The sequence below is a fragment of the Filicampus tigris genome, chromosome 7 (assembly GCF_054856515.1).
Source record: "Filicampus tigris isolate MCC_2025a chromosome 7, RoL_Ftig_1.0, whole genome shotgun sequence".
NCBI classification, from domain to species: domain Eukaryota; kingdom Metazoa; phylum Chordata; class Actinopteri; order Syngnathiformes; family Syngnathidae; genus Filicampus; species Filicampus tigris.
Genome location: NC_141223.1, coordinates 10,855,689 through 10,874,125, shown reverse-complemented (window position 1 = coordinate 10,874,125; position 18,437 = coordinate 10,855,689). Strand labels below are relative to the sequence as shown.

General features: G+C 39.8%; 1 protein-coding gene across 3 annotated transcripts in view; it reads left to right on the top strand.

Annotated features, from left to right (window-relative positions):
- Window positions 1-18,437, top strand: part of LOC147144756 (calsyntenin-2-like) — a 185,687-nt gene that overhangs the window by 33,266 nt on the left and 133,984 nt on the right. For 2 of the 3 annotated variants that reach the window (XM_086035942.1, XM_086035941.1), the window contains exon 2: window positions 14,346-14,391. The exons of the other annotated variant lie outside the window; for it this stretch is intronic. In XM_086035942.1, coding sequence (XP_085892068.1) covers window positions 14,346-14,391 — 46 coding nt within the window. The remainder of the gene's footprint in view (window positions 1-14,345; window positions 14,392-18,437) is intronic. 3 annotated transcript variants of the gene reach the window in all.

Sequence of the window (18,437 nt, the reverse complement as noted above, 5' to 3'; positions counted from 1 at the left end):
CCAAACGTAAAAAACAGAAATGGGAACATGCGTCATTGAACTGCGGCAATGCATCATCAAACTGGGACCAGCAACCCCTTTTTTTTTTTTCTTCCATCATTCCAGGGAAGTATACATACTGTATGTGCTGTACACACGGAAACACAAGGGGCGACGTTTAGAGATCCATGCACTCTAGGGCCTGGTAATAAAAGTTATCAGTTTCAGGCTCCTAAACGCCTCCTAAGTAAATTGGGCGGATACAGCAAAACGTATTTCCATGTGGACGGCGTCCAAGACTACACACTGAGTGGTGTTTATGCAACGTCGTCATGCAGTTTTAACTCTGAACAATTTGCAGTGCATACACGCGGCTTCTCAGCACTGTGCAGTACTTAGGCCTTAGCGGAGAAATGTATGGAATACGGAGTAGGTTAGCAAAATTGCAGAGGAAAGCCCAAGCAGTGAATACAACACTCAATTCAACTTCTTTTGAAGTTGATATGTTAGCATCGTCCTACACTGTATGGCCCAGTTGTAACTACAGTACTTCATCTTTGGAGGTCAAACAGAACTGGGTTACTGTGAGTTGGAGAGCTTATAATGATCTCATTTGTTTCCTGTCACCTATGACGGGAAAATATTTGTTGTTTACAAAAGCTGTGTGGATGTTTAAAGATTTATGGCTCGTCATTAATACAACACCAATTACATGGAGACATCATGTCATCCTCCAGTTGTGTTTGAGTGTAGAGACAAGCTGACATGTGCTTGCTTTTGCATGGGAACACTTCAGCACTGACATCCTGAATCGTGCCAACACGCATATTGTCAGTGCGGCTGTGTTGCATACATTACTGAAAAAGAGCTTCAAAGGAAATTTGGGTGTAGGTGGCAGTAAAAGATATCAGAGGCATCAAGTTACTCCGGTTGTTGTCGGCTGCTTGGTCTTAGCATCCGCTCAATATTAGAACCAGTATTCCGTTCAAAGGTTAAACACTGAACACAGAAACATGGAGAGTGTGGTGAGTCAAAAATGGATTTATCCACAATGATTGGAGGCTAACAGGAGAATTAGAAAGGAAAACCTTGTGATGCAACTGTTGTAAGATTAAAGATGAGCACAAGCAATTTGACAGGATATTACATTTTTCATGATGGTATTAGGACATAACCTGAAACAAGTTCATTACTTGTGCGTGTATCAGTCATCTCTGAGGATGAATAGCAATGTGTTCAAGCAAAAAACATGAAATGTGCTGTGAACTTCTTTTTTACATTTTTTTCAGTCAAACTATTAAAGATTTCCAAATGAAAATTGGGATCAAAAAGATCAAGGTGAAGGTTTAGTTTACTAAATAAATAGGACCTGCAGAATGAAAGCAGATGATTCCCACAAGGAGCAGCTAGAAATGAGATCTTTTGCCTCGTCTCTCTCATAAATGAAATGAGTCATTTTGCCAGTGCTTTAAGAATCAGGGGAATCAGCATCAGGTGGTGAAAGGGAGTCCTCTGAGTTGTGTCCCTGCTACAAAAAGACTTTTCTTTCATCGCAGTGTGCCATTCTCACCTACCCACAATTCCTTCTTCTTCCTTGCTTCTTCCTGCCTTTTATAAGCTGCGTGGGGCCACATCAGAGAACTCACACGAGGGTGTATACGGATTTTATTTGTTGTTGTCAGTGAACACAATCCACAATGGATGCGAGTTCTGTTCAGACATTGCTGCATGTTTAGCTGAGCTGTTGAGACATACGCATGCATGAGAGTGTCTGAGCGGCTCTATATCTTTGTGTGCAACTTTTGGCAGGCAGCCTGATGTTTCTTATGTGGTTTTTCCTTCTGCCGTTTCTGTTTCAGTGACTAATCCAGTCTATTCTGTGCCCTGCTGCGTAAAAGGGCTAAAGTCGGGAAGGACTTTGTCAAAGCCTTGACAATGCTATCTACATTTAAAGCTCTTGTCCACACAGGACCGTGAACAACGGCGCAGTAGCCACAAACCTCACAACCCTTACGCCTCTTGTTGAGTAAAGCGTGTAAAAGCTGTAGCTGTTGCTTCAGGCAGCCTTCGACCAGAGCTTGCCAGCAGACAAAAACCGTTAGCATCTGGACTGGTGCAATGTTTACAGAGTCCATTACATTGATAAGCATCATTACACTGAATTCATAATGGAATCTGCCCCCTCCAATGCCAGCCATTTATTTAGGGCCATTATGACTTTGGCTTTCCACTGATTCATTTTATTCTCTTGTGTTTTTACGCATTTCACACATATATTCCCAATAACATTTCCCTTCAGACTTTCAGTCGCAGAGTGTTACATTGACGCAATGTGCTGTGAAAGACATATTTACGAGAGTTAAACTTCTCCCGAAGTTAGAAAAAAATCTAAAAAAAAAAACCTACAATCTAGTTTCCACCTGCTTTAAGACAAGTAATAGGGCCGCAGTGAATAGTGATGGGCAAGATGAAGCCTCCTGAATCACTGGGGTATTACTTCAGCTCTAGGTTCATTATTCGATGCTTCATTCACATTACCTCTCCACTGACTCCTGCTGTACAGTGTCAAATATAGCTGACGAAATCTTGAAATGCTTTTAAGAAAGAATGTCCCGGTATGGTGAAATTAAGCTTCATGAATCATTGAGGCTTTCCAACCAATTGGTTTGCATGTTTTTCTAATTTGCTTCATTTACTCTATGGCGTCATCAAGCATCAAGCTATAAGTATACACAGAATTAAATATTATCGTAGACTTAACAGGTACTAAAGGACGTTTTAGCAGTAGGTGGGTAGTGCAAACATTGAATAAGTAATACACATTAACGGAATGAATACAATGTTTATGACTAAGCCAAAATACATTTTAATGTCAAACTCAAGATCAAAGGAGGATTGAACCCATGACCTCATGTTTGGAAGCAGGTCACTCAATCAACTGTGCCAAGTAAACAGCCGAGTTTAATGACTGCAAAGACTACATTAAAAGAAAAAAATGACTGAAAACTGCTGATAGGGCTGGGATGATGCACTTTTGTCCCAATCCGATACGGATCCCGATACTTGGGTGGCGATCTGATACGTATTGCGATACTTAAATATCAAAAGATATACTATAAAAAAAAAACGCGGGATATGTTTCCAAAGTTTTAACTTAAGTGCCATTTGACATTTATTCAAGTGTCACGATTGAGAAGTGCATAAACTGTTCCAGTAACTATTCCTGATACACAGGAGTGCAATAAATAAAACTCCATTCATAAAGCTCAACTTTAAGGACCTCAATTGTTCCAAAAGTATGTTGTAGAACGTACGAAACATAACATAAAGTATCGATACTTCATCAGCGTATCCATACTTGGTATCGGCATAAAAAGCATCACGATTCCCGATACATCACAATACGATATTTTTTCCCTGCCCAACTACTTAAGCACGCCAAGTAGTCTTTCCTAACGCAGTGTGACTAACATTGAGCTCACTCAGACGCTGACAACACCTGCAAAACGGCGCGAGGTCTACAGTGTTATGAGGCAACAATACGTTGTATGAACCAATGGTGTCATCCGCACCAACCGAGGCTTCGTTTGTGTTATGAGGAAACAAATACGTTGAATGAACCAAGGAAATCCTCCACACAACGCCAATTTCATACACTCTGCTTCCGCAACGTCAAAGGGAATGAGGGGAGCCACGTCAATTGGCGTTCCATCCCACAACTGCACCCAACGATGCAAACGCCCTCTCCCACTTGTAATTGTCCAGAAAAATGCCAAAAGAAGGAAAACTCCACACATGTGCACAGTTATACTGCACTTTGCGCTAGACTTGCACTGGGCACGAAAATAGGGCCCTTAGTGTCAACCCTGTGACTGACTGGGATGCATGTGGCATGTCTATCACCTGAGGTCATCTCCATCCATGGGTCACGACAGCAGCATACAACATGGATTGATGGATGATGTACTTCTATTAGCAGAAAAAAACAATGAATGACCAAAAGGCTAGGGGTAATAGTCTCTATAGATTTTACCATCTACTGTTTTGTGAGTAAACTGTTGAATAATTCTCTTTAACAAAATGACATGTTATTGTTCTATGAATTCAATGACAGCGTAGAGGTGAAGATGCAGGAATACTCGATTGTTCTTTTAAGACAATGTCACTACGATTTTTTTGTGAATGTGAGCAAGAGTCATGTTTCCATTTGCTTCAAGCCACAGCGCTTGCACATCAAGCATTTTGGATGCATATTGCCCCCCTTGGAGCAACTTCCAGCGTGCTAATGGCACTGTTTGAGGAAAGCGTAATTATTTGCTTGGAGAAAATGCCCAGATGAGTGTCTATACAAACATTGTGTCGGTGTGACTTTTAAACAAACGTGCCTACTGTATATAAATACTTGACACTGCTGTTACTCTAACTAATAAGCAGAGATGGGGGACTCAAGTCTTATGACTTGACTCGAGGCAAACTCGGGTTGCTATTTTTAGGACTTGATTTGACTTGGGACGTGTTATCTAAGTGTTTTTTTTTGTTCATTCACGCAAACCTGGCAACCCGGTCAGTGTCACTTGTTAGTGCAATGTGGCAACGTAAACGCCAACGGTGTCGCAACAAATCAGAGGATGACTGGATTATTTTGTCCGTCACATTGACAAAAATAGGATGGAAAAACGCAGCTATGTGAAGTCAGTTCCGTTTTTTTTAGTGCAATTATTACCCCATCGAGTTCAGGTGGTTCATGGGGGCACGCGGCTGAAGGTAACTCACGCTATGTCGACCAAACTGACGGGAGTTTGTTGAATGTTGAAGTTGAATAGATGAGGCTGACCTGAGAAAACGGGTGGGTCTGATGAGATATTGAGTGGCAAGGCTATAGATGGCCTTGAATGTAAAGAGCAAGATTCAATATGTTATGACTGTGTGTAATAGGCAGCCAGTGAAGTTGCTGTAGAACAGAGGTGATGTGTTATCCTCTATCGGAGAAAAAAGTATGCCAAAGGTGAAACATAGCTGAGGCTTTGTTGCCTTTTTTCATCCAGCACAGGGTGTCTGCAGGGTAAAGTGAAATCCCAAATGCTTTCGAGGCATTTTAGAGCGAATTCTGCTGCCCTGGAATTAGGTAACAGGATAAAGAACCAAAACATACAGCTAAATATAAGAGCTATGGAAGACACTAAACATGTAGTATGGAGATGGCACCTTTCAAACCTAAGACTGATGATGCAGTTTGCTCATGAAAGGTGGTTCAAAATACCTGTCAACAGGTGCTGAAGTGTAATTGACACTGACCACCTCAGAAGGTTGTGGGAAAAAAATTATTACGTTAACATACTGTCATGGGGAAAAATGTTAATACTCGAGTAGACAGGAGACAGGACAAGCCCTTGGAGAATAATGAGATACAATTTACAAAAACAGGCAGTTCAAATACAACCAGGATAGCTGCTACTAAGAAGTGTCTGTTCAAGAAGTGTCCTTAAGTGAGAAGGAGGAAGAGAGAAAGTGAGAGAGGAACAAAGCTTTTCTTATCTTCGCACAAACAAAGCATTACATGAGGTTATAATTAACTAGAATCCATTTATGTGCAAAGGCATATATTCGTTTAACACATACATTAAGGATACTATCAACCAGAGCAGTTGAAATTCAAGTACCGTATTTTCCGGACTATAAGCCGCTACTTTTATCCTAGGTTTAGAACCATGCGCCTTATAGACCAGTACGGCTATTCTGTGGATTGTTCTACCGTTAGGGGCGGTCTAACCGGAATTGCAGTACAATTCATACAATACATTTGTAACTGTAGGTGGAGGAGTTCAACAGGCGAGGGCGCTATGCACTAGGTTATGAATTAGGTGGTATGCGGAAGTACAGCAATAAAAGGTGGACGTTAACTGACAGACTGGTTTGCAGCGGGCAGTGAAATGAAGATAAGTATTGTTTATTTTCTCTCTCTGTTCCGTATTAATCAGCAAAGTTGCTACCGTGTTAAAAGGCACTGTTCAAGAACTGTTCAGGTACACACATGCACATTTACAGTCACTTACATTTTAAATTGCCCTCACTCCCTCAAAAATCGCCTTCCCTCCATCAAAAATTGCTCGGATTAGCTTTAGCTTTCTACAGAGTAAATGAGAATACCGGGGCTGACGCTGGATCATGGACAATTCTTCTGAACAATTCTTTTGAATAAATTGATTCTACTGAGTGAAAGGGGATCTCACACAGGTCACCATGCAAGCTAGGACCACCACTGCCCCCAGCAGCCCAAGAGGTGGAGTCCTGTTTGCATGTGTCCCTTTCTTCTGATATCTCTCCTTCCATACCCGCAAGTGGTGACCTCGTTCTCCTTGTGGTGTGCAACACAAATATTCAGCAGGGAGAGAGTGGAATTTCCGATTGAGGGGTTATCCTGAGAGTACCAGAAATGCATTAAGTGGGTACCATCTACCATACAGTGCAAGCAATTCACCTTCTTGATGATTATGGTGATTCAAGTCAAGTCAAGTTTATTTATACAGCCCTTAATCACAAGAAAGTCTCAAAGGGCTTCACATGCCCATTGCTGACAACATTTTAACGACGTCCCCTGATATTAACCCCCACGAGGGCAAGGAAAAACGACAACAAAAAAAAACACATCCGGGTTCATGATGGTAGTGATACCCCTCGATTTTGATTGACGATTGATGCCAGCGGTAAATTATACTAAATTAATATGTATTATACAATACTGCGGCCAGGGTCTCGACTAAATCCTTATCTGCTGTTATTTTGTGATGTTGACTACCTTTTTCCAGGAGATAGACACATTTTTAAAACCACCTCAATGTGACGAATTTTGTAGTTCAACACCAATTCTATTCCCACACTGCACTAACATGTCCATTAAGACCTCTATGAAATTCTAAACAAAAACGTATGGATTTTTTTTGTAAGTGCAAATAGCTCAAGCTGCGACATTATGTTTGATTTTACAGGTGTAGGCGTTGAAGTGTCTGGTATAATAGGCAAGGCTTTTATACTAGCAGTGTGTCATAGCTGTTTCATTGTGTCCTGCCTTGTTTATTCTCAGCATTGCTGACTACCAACATCCGTAGTTGCAATGTTATTCCACTTGGGAGGTTGATGATGGGCTACTACTGCAACAAAGGTACTGACAATGGACAAGTAAGCACACCAACATTTTCCTCTAAGCACTTGCACACCCCCTGAGATGCTATCAAAGTCCTCAGAGGATGGGCTGTGATTAGCATGGTTACTATGATTGCTATCATCTTGGCCCATCACAGTCGTTATCAGCACAGCATTTCCCAGTGCGCTCCTTTCTGCTTCGTGATGTTTCCGCTAATGTGAGCTTGGGGGAACATTGCGGGGAGGCATCTTCCATAAACACCTTGTTATCGCTCAGTCCTTCTCTAATTTTCTCGCCATTCAATCACTCTCATTCATCTCCACATCTTTCAATGAGCTGCGTAGGCTGTACAGCTCGTCGTGTGTGCGACAAAGGAGCACAAGTTGTATAAATATGTTTTTGTTTTGTAATTGCGTTTCTAAAGCAGCTAGTACATTGGAGTGTGTGGCTGGCATGTCTTCTTCACACAAAATGGATCTGGTTGGACCTTTCTGTATGGATTATGTTATCCCCGAGCTCTAGGAATTTGGGTTTCCCTCCAAGATTCCAAAACTTGCATGCTAGGTTAATAAAAAACTCTAAATTGCCCATCGGTGTAAATGGTTGTTTGCCGAGCTGTATCACTTTCATGATGCAGTGCCGTTCATTCCAGGCTGTCCTATACTGAACACAAATGACTTGACTTCCAGCCAATGGAGGCGGCTCCCCTCATCCCATTTATATTCAGTGCAGGGGAGGCACGCGGTCTACATGTCAGAAGTGGACTTGCTGGAGGCCATGGTCTTTTTCATCATTTCCATTTCCATCATTTTGTAGATATTGTCACTGCAGCTTAGGAGGCCAGCAATAAACAAAAAAAATAAAAAATAAAATCTACTGACCATCCCGATTTATGTACATTACATAAGCATTAAGCATGCACTCACAAAAGCCCATTACAATATTGCATTAGTCTTGGAGGGTCATTGGTCAATGGTACACTGTACATTTTTCAAAATTGTCCATTAGTTTCTTAGAGCTTTTGTTCATCCGTTGTGTTAACTACAGCCCTTTGTCAATTTTCAACAAATGGTATTGTGGAAGTCCAAATAAGAGTTGGAGATCCGAAAGGCAAATATTGAAGTCAAGTGTGCTTGTCATGGGAATGTGAAATCCACTTAATGCTTACTTAAACAAATATAAAATGGAGATCCAAAAGTAATATAAAGTCTTGGTATCTTTGGATCTGTCTCCTTCTGCTCTGTCAGGCTGAGACAATATAGACCTCCTGTAGTTATTGCGGGTTGAATTCAAGCAACTGTGACCTGGATTAAAGAAAATTGTTTTTGTTGGATCTTGATTTTACGAGAAATTAATATTTCATTTTATCTTGATAAAAATGTGAGAAATGTTATATGTGCAGCAACTCGCGGATATGCAAGCATAACCATAACATTTATGTCAAAATGTGGGGCATTTTGTTTAAAGACCTGGTGTGACAAATTTAGGCACAAAGTTATTTAGGTACCATTTATGACATTATTTATTCTTTTTTTTTTGGGGGGAGGGGGGGTGATCACAACTAAATAGGGATGTTCCGATCAGGTTTTATGACGCCAATACCGATCATGCATGAGTGAGATCGTCCGATATCGATTCCGATCACATGGAATATCTGTATATTTTATTTATTTCTTTTATTGCCGATCAAAACATCCGATCACCCGCAGTTCATGCTTCGCAGCCTTGTGTTGCGTCCCTCCCCTCTGCTCGCAGCGGAGTCGCGGCTGCGTTAGGGAGCCTTTCTGCCGGCGCGTTTCAATTGGAGTCAATGTAGCTCGCGCGGGCGGGCGCGGTTGCGTGCAGAGCGGCGCGAGTGATGCTTTTGGATGGAGGGACATCGTTGCGTATTAAACAAATCAACTTTTTTGCCATTTTGTCTCGCGGCTACCAAGCATGAGCTGCGGGTGATCGGATGTTTTGATCGGCAATAAAAGGCTTTGATCAAATATTCCGATCACGTACTGTTTCACGAAAATCGGCCGATCATGATCGGTGCCCGATCGATCGGAGCATCCCTATAACTAAATTATCTGTTCATTTAAATTACAGCGCTACTTTGACCCTAAAACCACAACAGTTTAAAATGTTTCAACACAATTACCATATTGTTTAAATCATACGCCACAAACACAATATTAATCAGCTTTGACTAGTGGCATAAAACATATTGTCGTTAAGAACATTTTGGGATTGACTTCCTCTTTAAATATCCTTTGTACTGCTTTTCACTGCATGCAGATTACATCCATCCATCCGTTATCTATACCGCTTATCCTCACAAGGGTCGCGGGCGTGCTGGGGCCTATCCCAGCTGTCTTCGGGCAGTAGGCGGGGGACAACCAGAATTGGTTGCCAGCCAATCGCAGGGCACACAGAGACAAACAAACATCCGCACTCACAATCACACCTAGGGGCAATTTCGAGTGTCCAATTAACCTACCATGCATGTTTTTGGAATGTGGGAGGAAACCGGAGGACCCGGAGAAAACCCACGCAAGCACGGGGAGAACATGCAAACTCCACACAGGGGGGGCCGGGGCTGGGATGTGCTAACCAGTCGACTACCGTGCCGCCCCATGCAGAGTACAGAATTCTGTAAATATTTTCAATGTCAATCAAACATTTTCATACATTTACACCTCAAAAAACTACTGCCACCCGCAGTGTGTGAATCAGTGTGTGCGTTTGCATTGGAACCTGCAGTGACATTTCACCACAATGTTTCTACCCTGTTACCCCCTTGTCAGTCCTTGACGATGATAAACACATGCTAGAAGGAAACAGATGTACGTGAGAATGTGTGAATGTTTCATTTCAAGATGTGAGAGTTTGTGATGTCACAGATGAAATCTGGTGTGTGTCATCATGTCACCCTATGATGTCTTAGCGACGAGGTGTAGGGCTCTCTCTCGCTCTCTCGCGCTCATATACACACACACATACACAGTCCAAGCTTTCCTACCCCGAGCTTTTATCAGCAATTCATTTCACATTATCTCAGCCATTAATCATACCCATTTGTCCTCAAATTTTGATCTTAAAGATGAAGAGAGGATGAGCCGTGTACAAAGGGGGGAAACAGCAGACACTCAAAGAGAAAATGGGCTTTTTAATTAAGATTACAATCGACAGGCACTCTTTTGAGGTGAAACTTTGCTTGCCGCATTTTGGGATTAGTTTTATCGCAATTCTTTTCATCAAACCTGGGGTCCTGTTTGTCTTTGCACCCCCAGTCGCTCATTTCTAGCACTCTTAACCAGATGTTAAGATGAAATGGCACATCAATGTAACAATTGTCGATTGAATTTGCATACAACTGTTTGAAAAGTCAAGTGCATCGTTTGAGTCAGGGGTCACCAACCGTTTTGAAAGTGAGAGCTACTTCTTGGGTATTGATTAAATGCGAAGAGCTATGAGTTTGATACGCACCTCTTAAGTGACAAATTTGCTCTAATTATTTCCGGGTAAATCTTATTGTTACAGTCGGTAAGACCAATTTCTATTTAATGTACAGTTGATATTAAACACCGTCTATTTTATCACTACTACTAACTAACTAACTAGTACTACTACTAACTAATAATGTGTGTACAATACTCATGATTATTTCTCTGTTTTGTCTAAAAATTATTTTCTAACTCTAAGCCGCCAAATCTCAAATTGGATGTTTGCTGATGTGTGACAAGTCATTGGCTTGATTATGAAGTGCCATGGAAAATGGCAGCACCTCGTTTACATGAGATCGGACTGCCAGCCCAAATCTGTCAAGAGGGCTGTTTTAAGAGGATGATGAAGGTGCTGTAATTCTTGATTATCGGGATATTTTGAACGAAGCATATCATACGCATGTTATAAACACACATGGGAACTGTTTTATAAGTGGAATGTTTTATAAGTGGAAGTGGTGGTGGGGAGGCGCGGAGAGGTCATAATATGTCTTCTTTACGCACTCGCGCTGAACACTGAGCTTTCTGCTGCTGTACTCTCTCGGGCTCCCGGCTACGAGCTTCAGTGATGCATATAACACAAAACAACATCCCACAACTCATTCTAACAAACTGGACTGGCCGTTACAGTAGTATGTCAACTTTCATATTTGCACTTCATTTTGTACAAACCCGAATTCCAATAAAGTTGGGATGTTTTCCATCCATCCATCCATCCATTTTCTATACCGCAAAAAGCAAGGATGGGGTGAGGGTCACAATAACTATGTGAACAAACAGTGCAACAGTTTAAGAACAACATTTCTCAATGTACAATTGTCAGAATTTGGGGATTTCATCATCTACAGTCCGTAACATCATCAAAAGATTCAGAGAACCTGGAGAAATCTCTACACGTAAGCGGCAAAATCCATCAGGCGGCAGCGCAATAAACACGGGCCACAGGGAGTGCCGCCATCTCAGAGACCCCCGGCCCGGATCAGCCGGGTGGACCCCACACAAAGTGTAGAGGCCCCCGGCCACCCGGACCCAAGGAGCCCCTGCAATGACGGCTCCTGCGGGACGGGCAGCCACCCCCCCCCAACGCAGAGGGGCCCCCATGAGGAAACGCTGGAGCTAAAAGCTAACAAAAACAGTAATATAATTGAAGAACTAAAATCAGTAAACTAAGAGAAGAAGAATCCTGAGTCAAAAGAAAAGATGAATTACTTAAAATTAGGTAAAAGCCAAACTAAAAAGATGTGTCTTGAGCTTCCTCTTAAAGACATCAACAGTATGTTGGTACCGTCGAGGACCTCCTGTAATTTTTTCCTACCTGTTCGTGACATACACATTATTCGGCCGCGACCCACCTTTAGGTGCCCACTCGCCAGTTGAGAATCACTGGTGTAGAAAATATTTTGGTTCCTTGATTAAGGCACGTGTGAGGACCTCATAATGGAAACGGCTCCACTGCAAACAGCATCTGCGACAATAAACACACTGGCAATTAAAATGATGAAGACAATTAGCAACATATGGTTTTAAAAAATAACAACCTCACAGAGCGGAAAGAATACTCTGTTTACACTGTGTAGAGACAGAAAGACCATCAATGGTTATAATGATGGTCCTTATTCACGCTGAAGATGAAGACAGATAGCGCAAAGTTTTTAATCTAGGATCGGCGCATTCAGCGAAGACTATTCATTTAGTATTTATGAATACGGTACTTTTTCTAGAATAATAACTTTCCTGCCTGCAAATACTGACTGATTTATTTTTTTTATTTCAAATATATTGTTTGTATTTTTCTTGCAGTTTATCAGCGTGTTTGCTGTGTTGTGTGTGGTATGTGTATTTTAGTACCTTTTTGAAGTATTGCCTTTTGTCTCTTGTCAGACGTTACACCACTTGGTGCGTATGGGTGCTGAAGCTGAATCTTAAGGTTTGATTACGCTGCAAAAATACAACAATGTAAAAGCAGCTTTTCTTTTCTGTGCATGGAGGTTCACATTTAAAATAATAGTACAAAAAACAGCCTATTGTATGTACTTTTCATTGCCTGTCCTTCAGCAAATGATCGAGGGAACTTGCACACTGACAAAAGAAAGATTACTTTCATCTCCATTAGGTTTCCTCATTCTTCATGTTATTATTAAGGGGAAGTAGAATATCGTTCTGCTGGCAACCAGTTCAGGTTGTACTCCGCCCACTGCCTGAAAGAGAGCTGCAATAGGCGCCAGCACACCCTATAGTGAGGATAAGTGGTTCAGCTAATGGATGGATGAATATGCTATTGTTTTCCCTTTTACTTTTTTTTATTTCTCTTTATATGTCAAGGCTAGACTACTGTGTGCAGTCAATGGCGGCAGCACCTGTGAGGCTAAAATTCATAATAATAATTGAAGTCATTTTACGCAATAGATAAAGAATACAGTATTTGGTTTTTAGTATTGTTATATATTCTGTCCGCGTGTGTTGCTGTACCATTTGTGTTAAAATATCCCTTACTTGAAGGGTTTTAACACCACAACACCGTTGCTATTCTTAAGTTTGTCTTTGGCCTTTTGCATTGTTTGTTAGCATTAAGATAAACAGAATATATTAAGATAACGCTTTGTGGCTGTTTTAAATACACACCATATAATTTCCATTGTTTTGTGCTTAGTTTAACAGAATACTTCAACTGGAAGTGTCAGTAAACACCTTCAAATCTCTCTTAGGAAGAAATGTTCACTACATATCCACCAAGTTGTTGCTTGTTGTGAAGTCATTTGAGTTGAATTCACTACCACTGAACAACCCGTAATGCACAACTTTAATGTAAAGTTCTGGATTTAAGTTAAGAATTATATGAAACTAACTTTTTATCACAGTATCAGCTGCCACCAATGTAATATTGAAAGATTCATAAATGCTCTGCGTTACAATTTAGTTTAAGAAAAAAAAACAACTATTAATACATGAGCAGATTTGTAGCTGATAGTGATAGCAGTATGGCGTGTCATCCTTTTGCAATTTATAAGCAAAGGAGACTTTAATGTATTCTTTTTTCTGGAACTCGATCCATTATAGGTCATATACAGTAACTGTAATAGTTAGCCCATGTGCATCATATTTCATCCTTGTGATTAACAAGGCTTTTTGACATCAAAGGCAGCTAATAACAGAATCTGAACTTCAATCTGAAATTGTCCTGAACTCATATAAAGGAGGATGAGCTCTACCTCCAGTCTTCATCACAGACAAGTATGATGAGGATCTCTGATTGGCGGCTCAAGGGAAATATCCATTTACTGTATCAATATCTGTGTGTAATACAGTAATATGCAAAAGTCTGAGGTCATCGGAAGCTTTTTACGACCTTGTAGCATTCCAGTCATATTGGTGTCCTATCACAGACACTAGTGGGACATAAGGGTGTTAGGCTTCAATTCCATGTAGCGTATAAAGATTTTGATGGATGGATTCAGGCTAATGCTTACGTGTAAGGGGAGGTCACATGAAATACCAAATACTTATAGCAAATATGTTCTTATTTTACATTTTCTGATTATGTTCTCACATCATATCAGCCATATACTGTGTTACAGAGGTGCAGTGGTACGACTTCCGTTTCCTATCTCTGCGGAAGCCGTGTAGCGTAATGTCTTCCTCTGTTTACCATCTGTGTGTTTTGTTTTGGGTTTTTTTGAGACAACAATGAGTGAAAATAGTAAGGTTCGCTGGACTAAGTTGGATTTTTGTTTGTTAAGGATCAATGCTTCGTTGCAGAAGGACCCTCGATTGTGTGTCACAGAGGTAAGCCTCCATTTAATTTTAATATCCACTTTATAGATGCGGCTAGTTAGCTCATTGTTTTATTCATTGCATCACTCATGACTTTAAACTTTTAAGAACTTGTCTTGTGAAAGTGTTGTAAAACAGAAACACAAACACAAGTGCACGGTCTTTGTCGCCAAAATGCACCACGCGGGTCACACTGAAGGCGATCTAGACCATACTTTGGGTACCCCTGAGCTAGACAAATAAGCACAAATATGACACACTACATGTACTGTGTTAAGTTTGTCCTTGGTGGATGTCCGAAAAGATGTTCTGTGCTACTCTTTGTATTCGTTCTTTGCTGTGCATCTTTCCTGACTCATTCTTATTGTGATTTCCACAGTAGTGCACCTTCAAAAAATGGAAAACCACAGAAGACAAGTAAAAATGTACAGGCTAACATTTGGCCACCGCGATGTTTTCTAAAGAATAGTTCCCGAAATCAAACCCATGTTTGTGTCTGTTGAAATGATGAAATTCTGATGAATCACTAGATTTGTTTTGTGTATGTGTATGCTTCTTTTAAATGCTCTTGAATCACACTTGTTATTAATCTGTGCTACTAAGTGAGTTCACATGCAAATCTGGCTCTTCAGTTGTGACTTTGACAGGGACAGGGAAAAGATTACTTTCCTGGAACACCAATCACACATGGATTCGTCAAAAAGTTTTTGTACAGACAATTTCATACAGCTTCTCTATTTGCTATGCAGAAAATGGGGAAATGCAATCCTTTTTTTTGGTAGCAGAACAAGTTAATCAGCTTATTTTCCCCATTGTGGATTGAGTTTGTGATGGAAAAGAGGCAAGTGATTAAAAAAAAGTGCAAAAATTCATTTGACTTTCTGTACTTTTCTGTTCCCTGCTCTACTTCTCCTGTGATACTTACTATAGCAGTTTGAGGATTATCCCGGCGTTTCCCGCTCCCCATCTCACTGTATTCAGTTTTTCTCTGCTGTGGCTGGTGTTGGAAATGATCCCCTGCTCCTCGAACTGCTGGGGAAGGGAACAAGACCCTGCCAAATCCTCTGCCAGCCTGCCAAGCTGTGGGGGGTAGATAGAGGTGTTGTGTTTGTACATGTGACCTGCTGTTTTCTGTTTGCTGATACAATCGGCTTTGTCAAGAAATAACAACAAAAGAGAAAATGCACCTCATCATCTTCGAGCAAATGTAGAGGGGCTTTCACTATTCCCAATAACATACACCGCAGCATAGAATTGGAGAGGGAGTTGTAAAATTTCCTCATCTTAATGTTCATTTTAAATGCCTAGTACAACTAAATGTGTGTTTTTTATTTGGACCAATATGTCAATGATATCAAAAATAGCTCATGAGAGTTGAATTTAGGATCTGATTTAATTCAAAGATGTTGAGGGATATTACAGAGGTTTTCTTGGTAATGACCAAATGCACTTTATAAGTTGTTACATAAATAGCCATTGCATCGTACAAAAACATCGTATCAAAAACTAGTAATGGGTTGTATGGTCTTTCAGAAAAGCTACTGCAATGTAATTTTGAGAGCATTTGTTGTGCAGACCTCAGAAGTCAAAATCATATATTCATATATATATTCGGATATTCATTTTATATATATATATATATATATATATATGTATATATATATATATATATATATATATATATATATATTATATTATATTATATATATATATAATAATTCTATTAAGTTTGTAAGCCACTCCGCCAGGCTGATATACGCTAAAATGGAACTTGATTAATTTAAAGTTTCTAGTTCGCTAAGTAGCAAATAGATTTTCTCTCCAGAGTCCAGACACTGCTATTGTGTTCTTCAAAGTTGGATACGCTCTGCTTTGTGTGTTCTGCAAATTTGCAAAATACTCAAATCAGTATCAGACATTGTTTTCTAACATAAACGCTATCACATACAAGATTTGCAGCTTTCAGCATTGGGTGGCACATAACTGTTCCACTGAGGAATGCTTTATACCACAACAAACATTTGTCACCCTGTTGCAGACAAGTATTAATCCGTAGTGCTGATTTCCCCTTGTTGTGCAAATGACTAACCAGTGTCATGAAGTGTAGTCCACTTCATCAACTAACAATAGCAGCACAACATCCTGGGTGGCTTTATTATGTAAACATCCTCTTATTTACACAGTATTCAAAGGTGAAACAGTATTAGATGGCCACCCACATGAACAATGAGATAGCTGCCACATTATTATGGAACATATTCATCAAATATAAAGCGGGATATAACACTACAGTTTGTAGTTTATTTGATGCTAAAAAAAAGATAGTTGGTCGATTTGTGCAGATTTAGGAATTTACAGAGCAACCTCCCAAAGTCTAAAGTCATGTGGCATGGAGTTAAAAAAAAATGCTATTTTTACGAAACAGAATTAAATGTACATATTAGGGTTGCACGGTATGCCGGTACCAGTATAGTACCCCAATACTAGAGCTTTAAAAACGGTACTCTACTAGCATTTAAAAAGAAATGGTACTTTTATTTAATTTTATTGAATGTGATTGAATTGGTAAATTGCAGCCTGTCTCTTTAAAGCGTAAGTCAAACCAAATATTTTTTTTTCAAGAATATGTTCCCAGTAGGCCCACTAGTTGAAACACGGCATTCTGATCAATTTTGCATTTGTGGAATATAAGTTAAAGAGGCGGTTGGGCCGGGGTGGCCATGTTTTCACTAACAAGTTCATTTTATAAATAAAATAAAGATAAAGATCCACGCTTACCTGATTGCTTGCCCACGGCCAGTTGCCGTCTGCCTCCCGAGAGTTGACACGAGTTTAGCGTCGCTAAATGTCCGAAAATATCGGGGTTTGTGTGCGCATTCCTGCTCTTGTCCGCTTCAGCGATCGCCACAGTATTTTTGCTTTTGTTTTATGTCAACGAATCCAAACAATTGTGAAGAACACGTTTATACTTTAACAGGTTGAAGTGGAAAAGAGTAATAATGAGTATTTGTATTTTGGCCACGATCGGTCGCCGTTTTAGACAACAGAACTGACAAAGCGAGCATTATTACCACGCTTGGCTCCCTCCCGTGACGTAGACAGCTGAGACCGAAAACATAACAATTGCCATGCCCCATGACATGTTTCGGCGTGTTACTTCCGCCTTCATCAGAGTGTCACTGGTGTAGTTGTGACGTGTCTTTATCAGCTGATGTTCCATGTGGGCGTGACTTACCTGTAGAAATTGACAGTTTTTTTTCTGTCAAATTCTCTCTCTCTCTCTCTCTCTCTCTCTCTACACATACATATATATATATGTATATATATATATATATATATATATACATATATATATATATATATACATATATACATATATATATATATATATATATATATATATATATATATATACATTTATATATATACATATATATATATATATATATATATATATATATATATATATATATATATATATATATATATATATATATATATATATATATAAATGCATAGTATAAGTCCTAGTCCAGCCTCATAATAAAAGACAAGTTCAGAATGTTCTCATGAAATAAAAGATAGATCACATGGTGAGATGACAGACTTTTTATTGGTTTTTTAAATCAATACTTTAACTATTGTATAATTATATATTATATAAGTATAAGAACATTGTATATAAGTATAAGTATATTTTATATAAGTTAGAAGGAGCTTTTGGTTACGGCACTAAGCCTGACAATCAGGAGGAGCAGTGACAGCATGGGACACACGAAGACACTCAAAAAGGTGGAAGGATTGGCTACTTATCTCTTTAAATATGGATAGTGTCAAGGCTACTATACACCTTGACAGTGTAAACAAGAAAGCTAAAAATACCATGAGCTGTAAAGAGGAGGAGACCAGACAGGTTTAAAATAAAAAACAAACAAAAAAACCCTCTTCCTGTCATGTTTTCTCTTCATCTTGAGCCATTTATCATTTGTCTGGCATCCCTCCAACACTCCAAAAAGTCACATGTCCTATTTGCCTCAGCCACGGAGTGTATGAACACT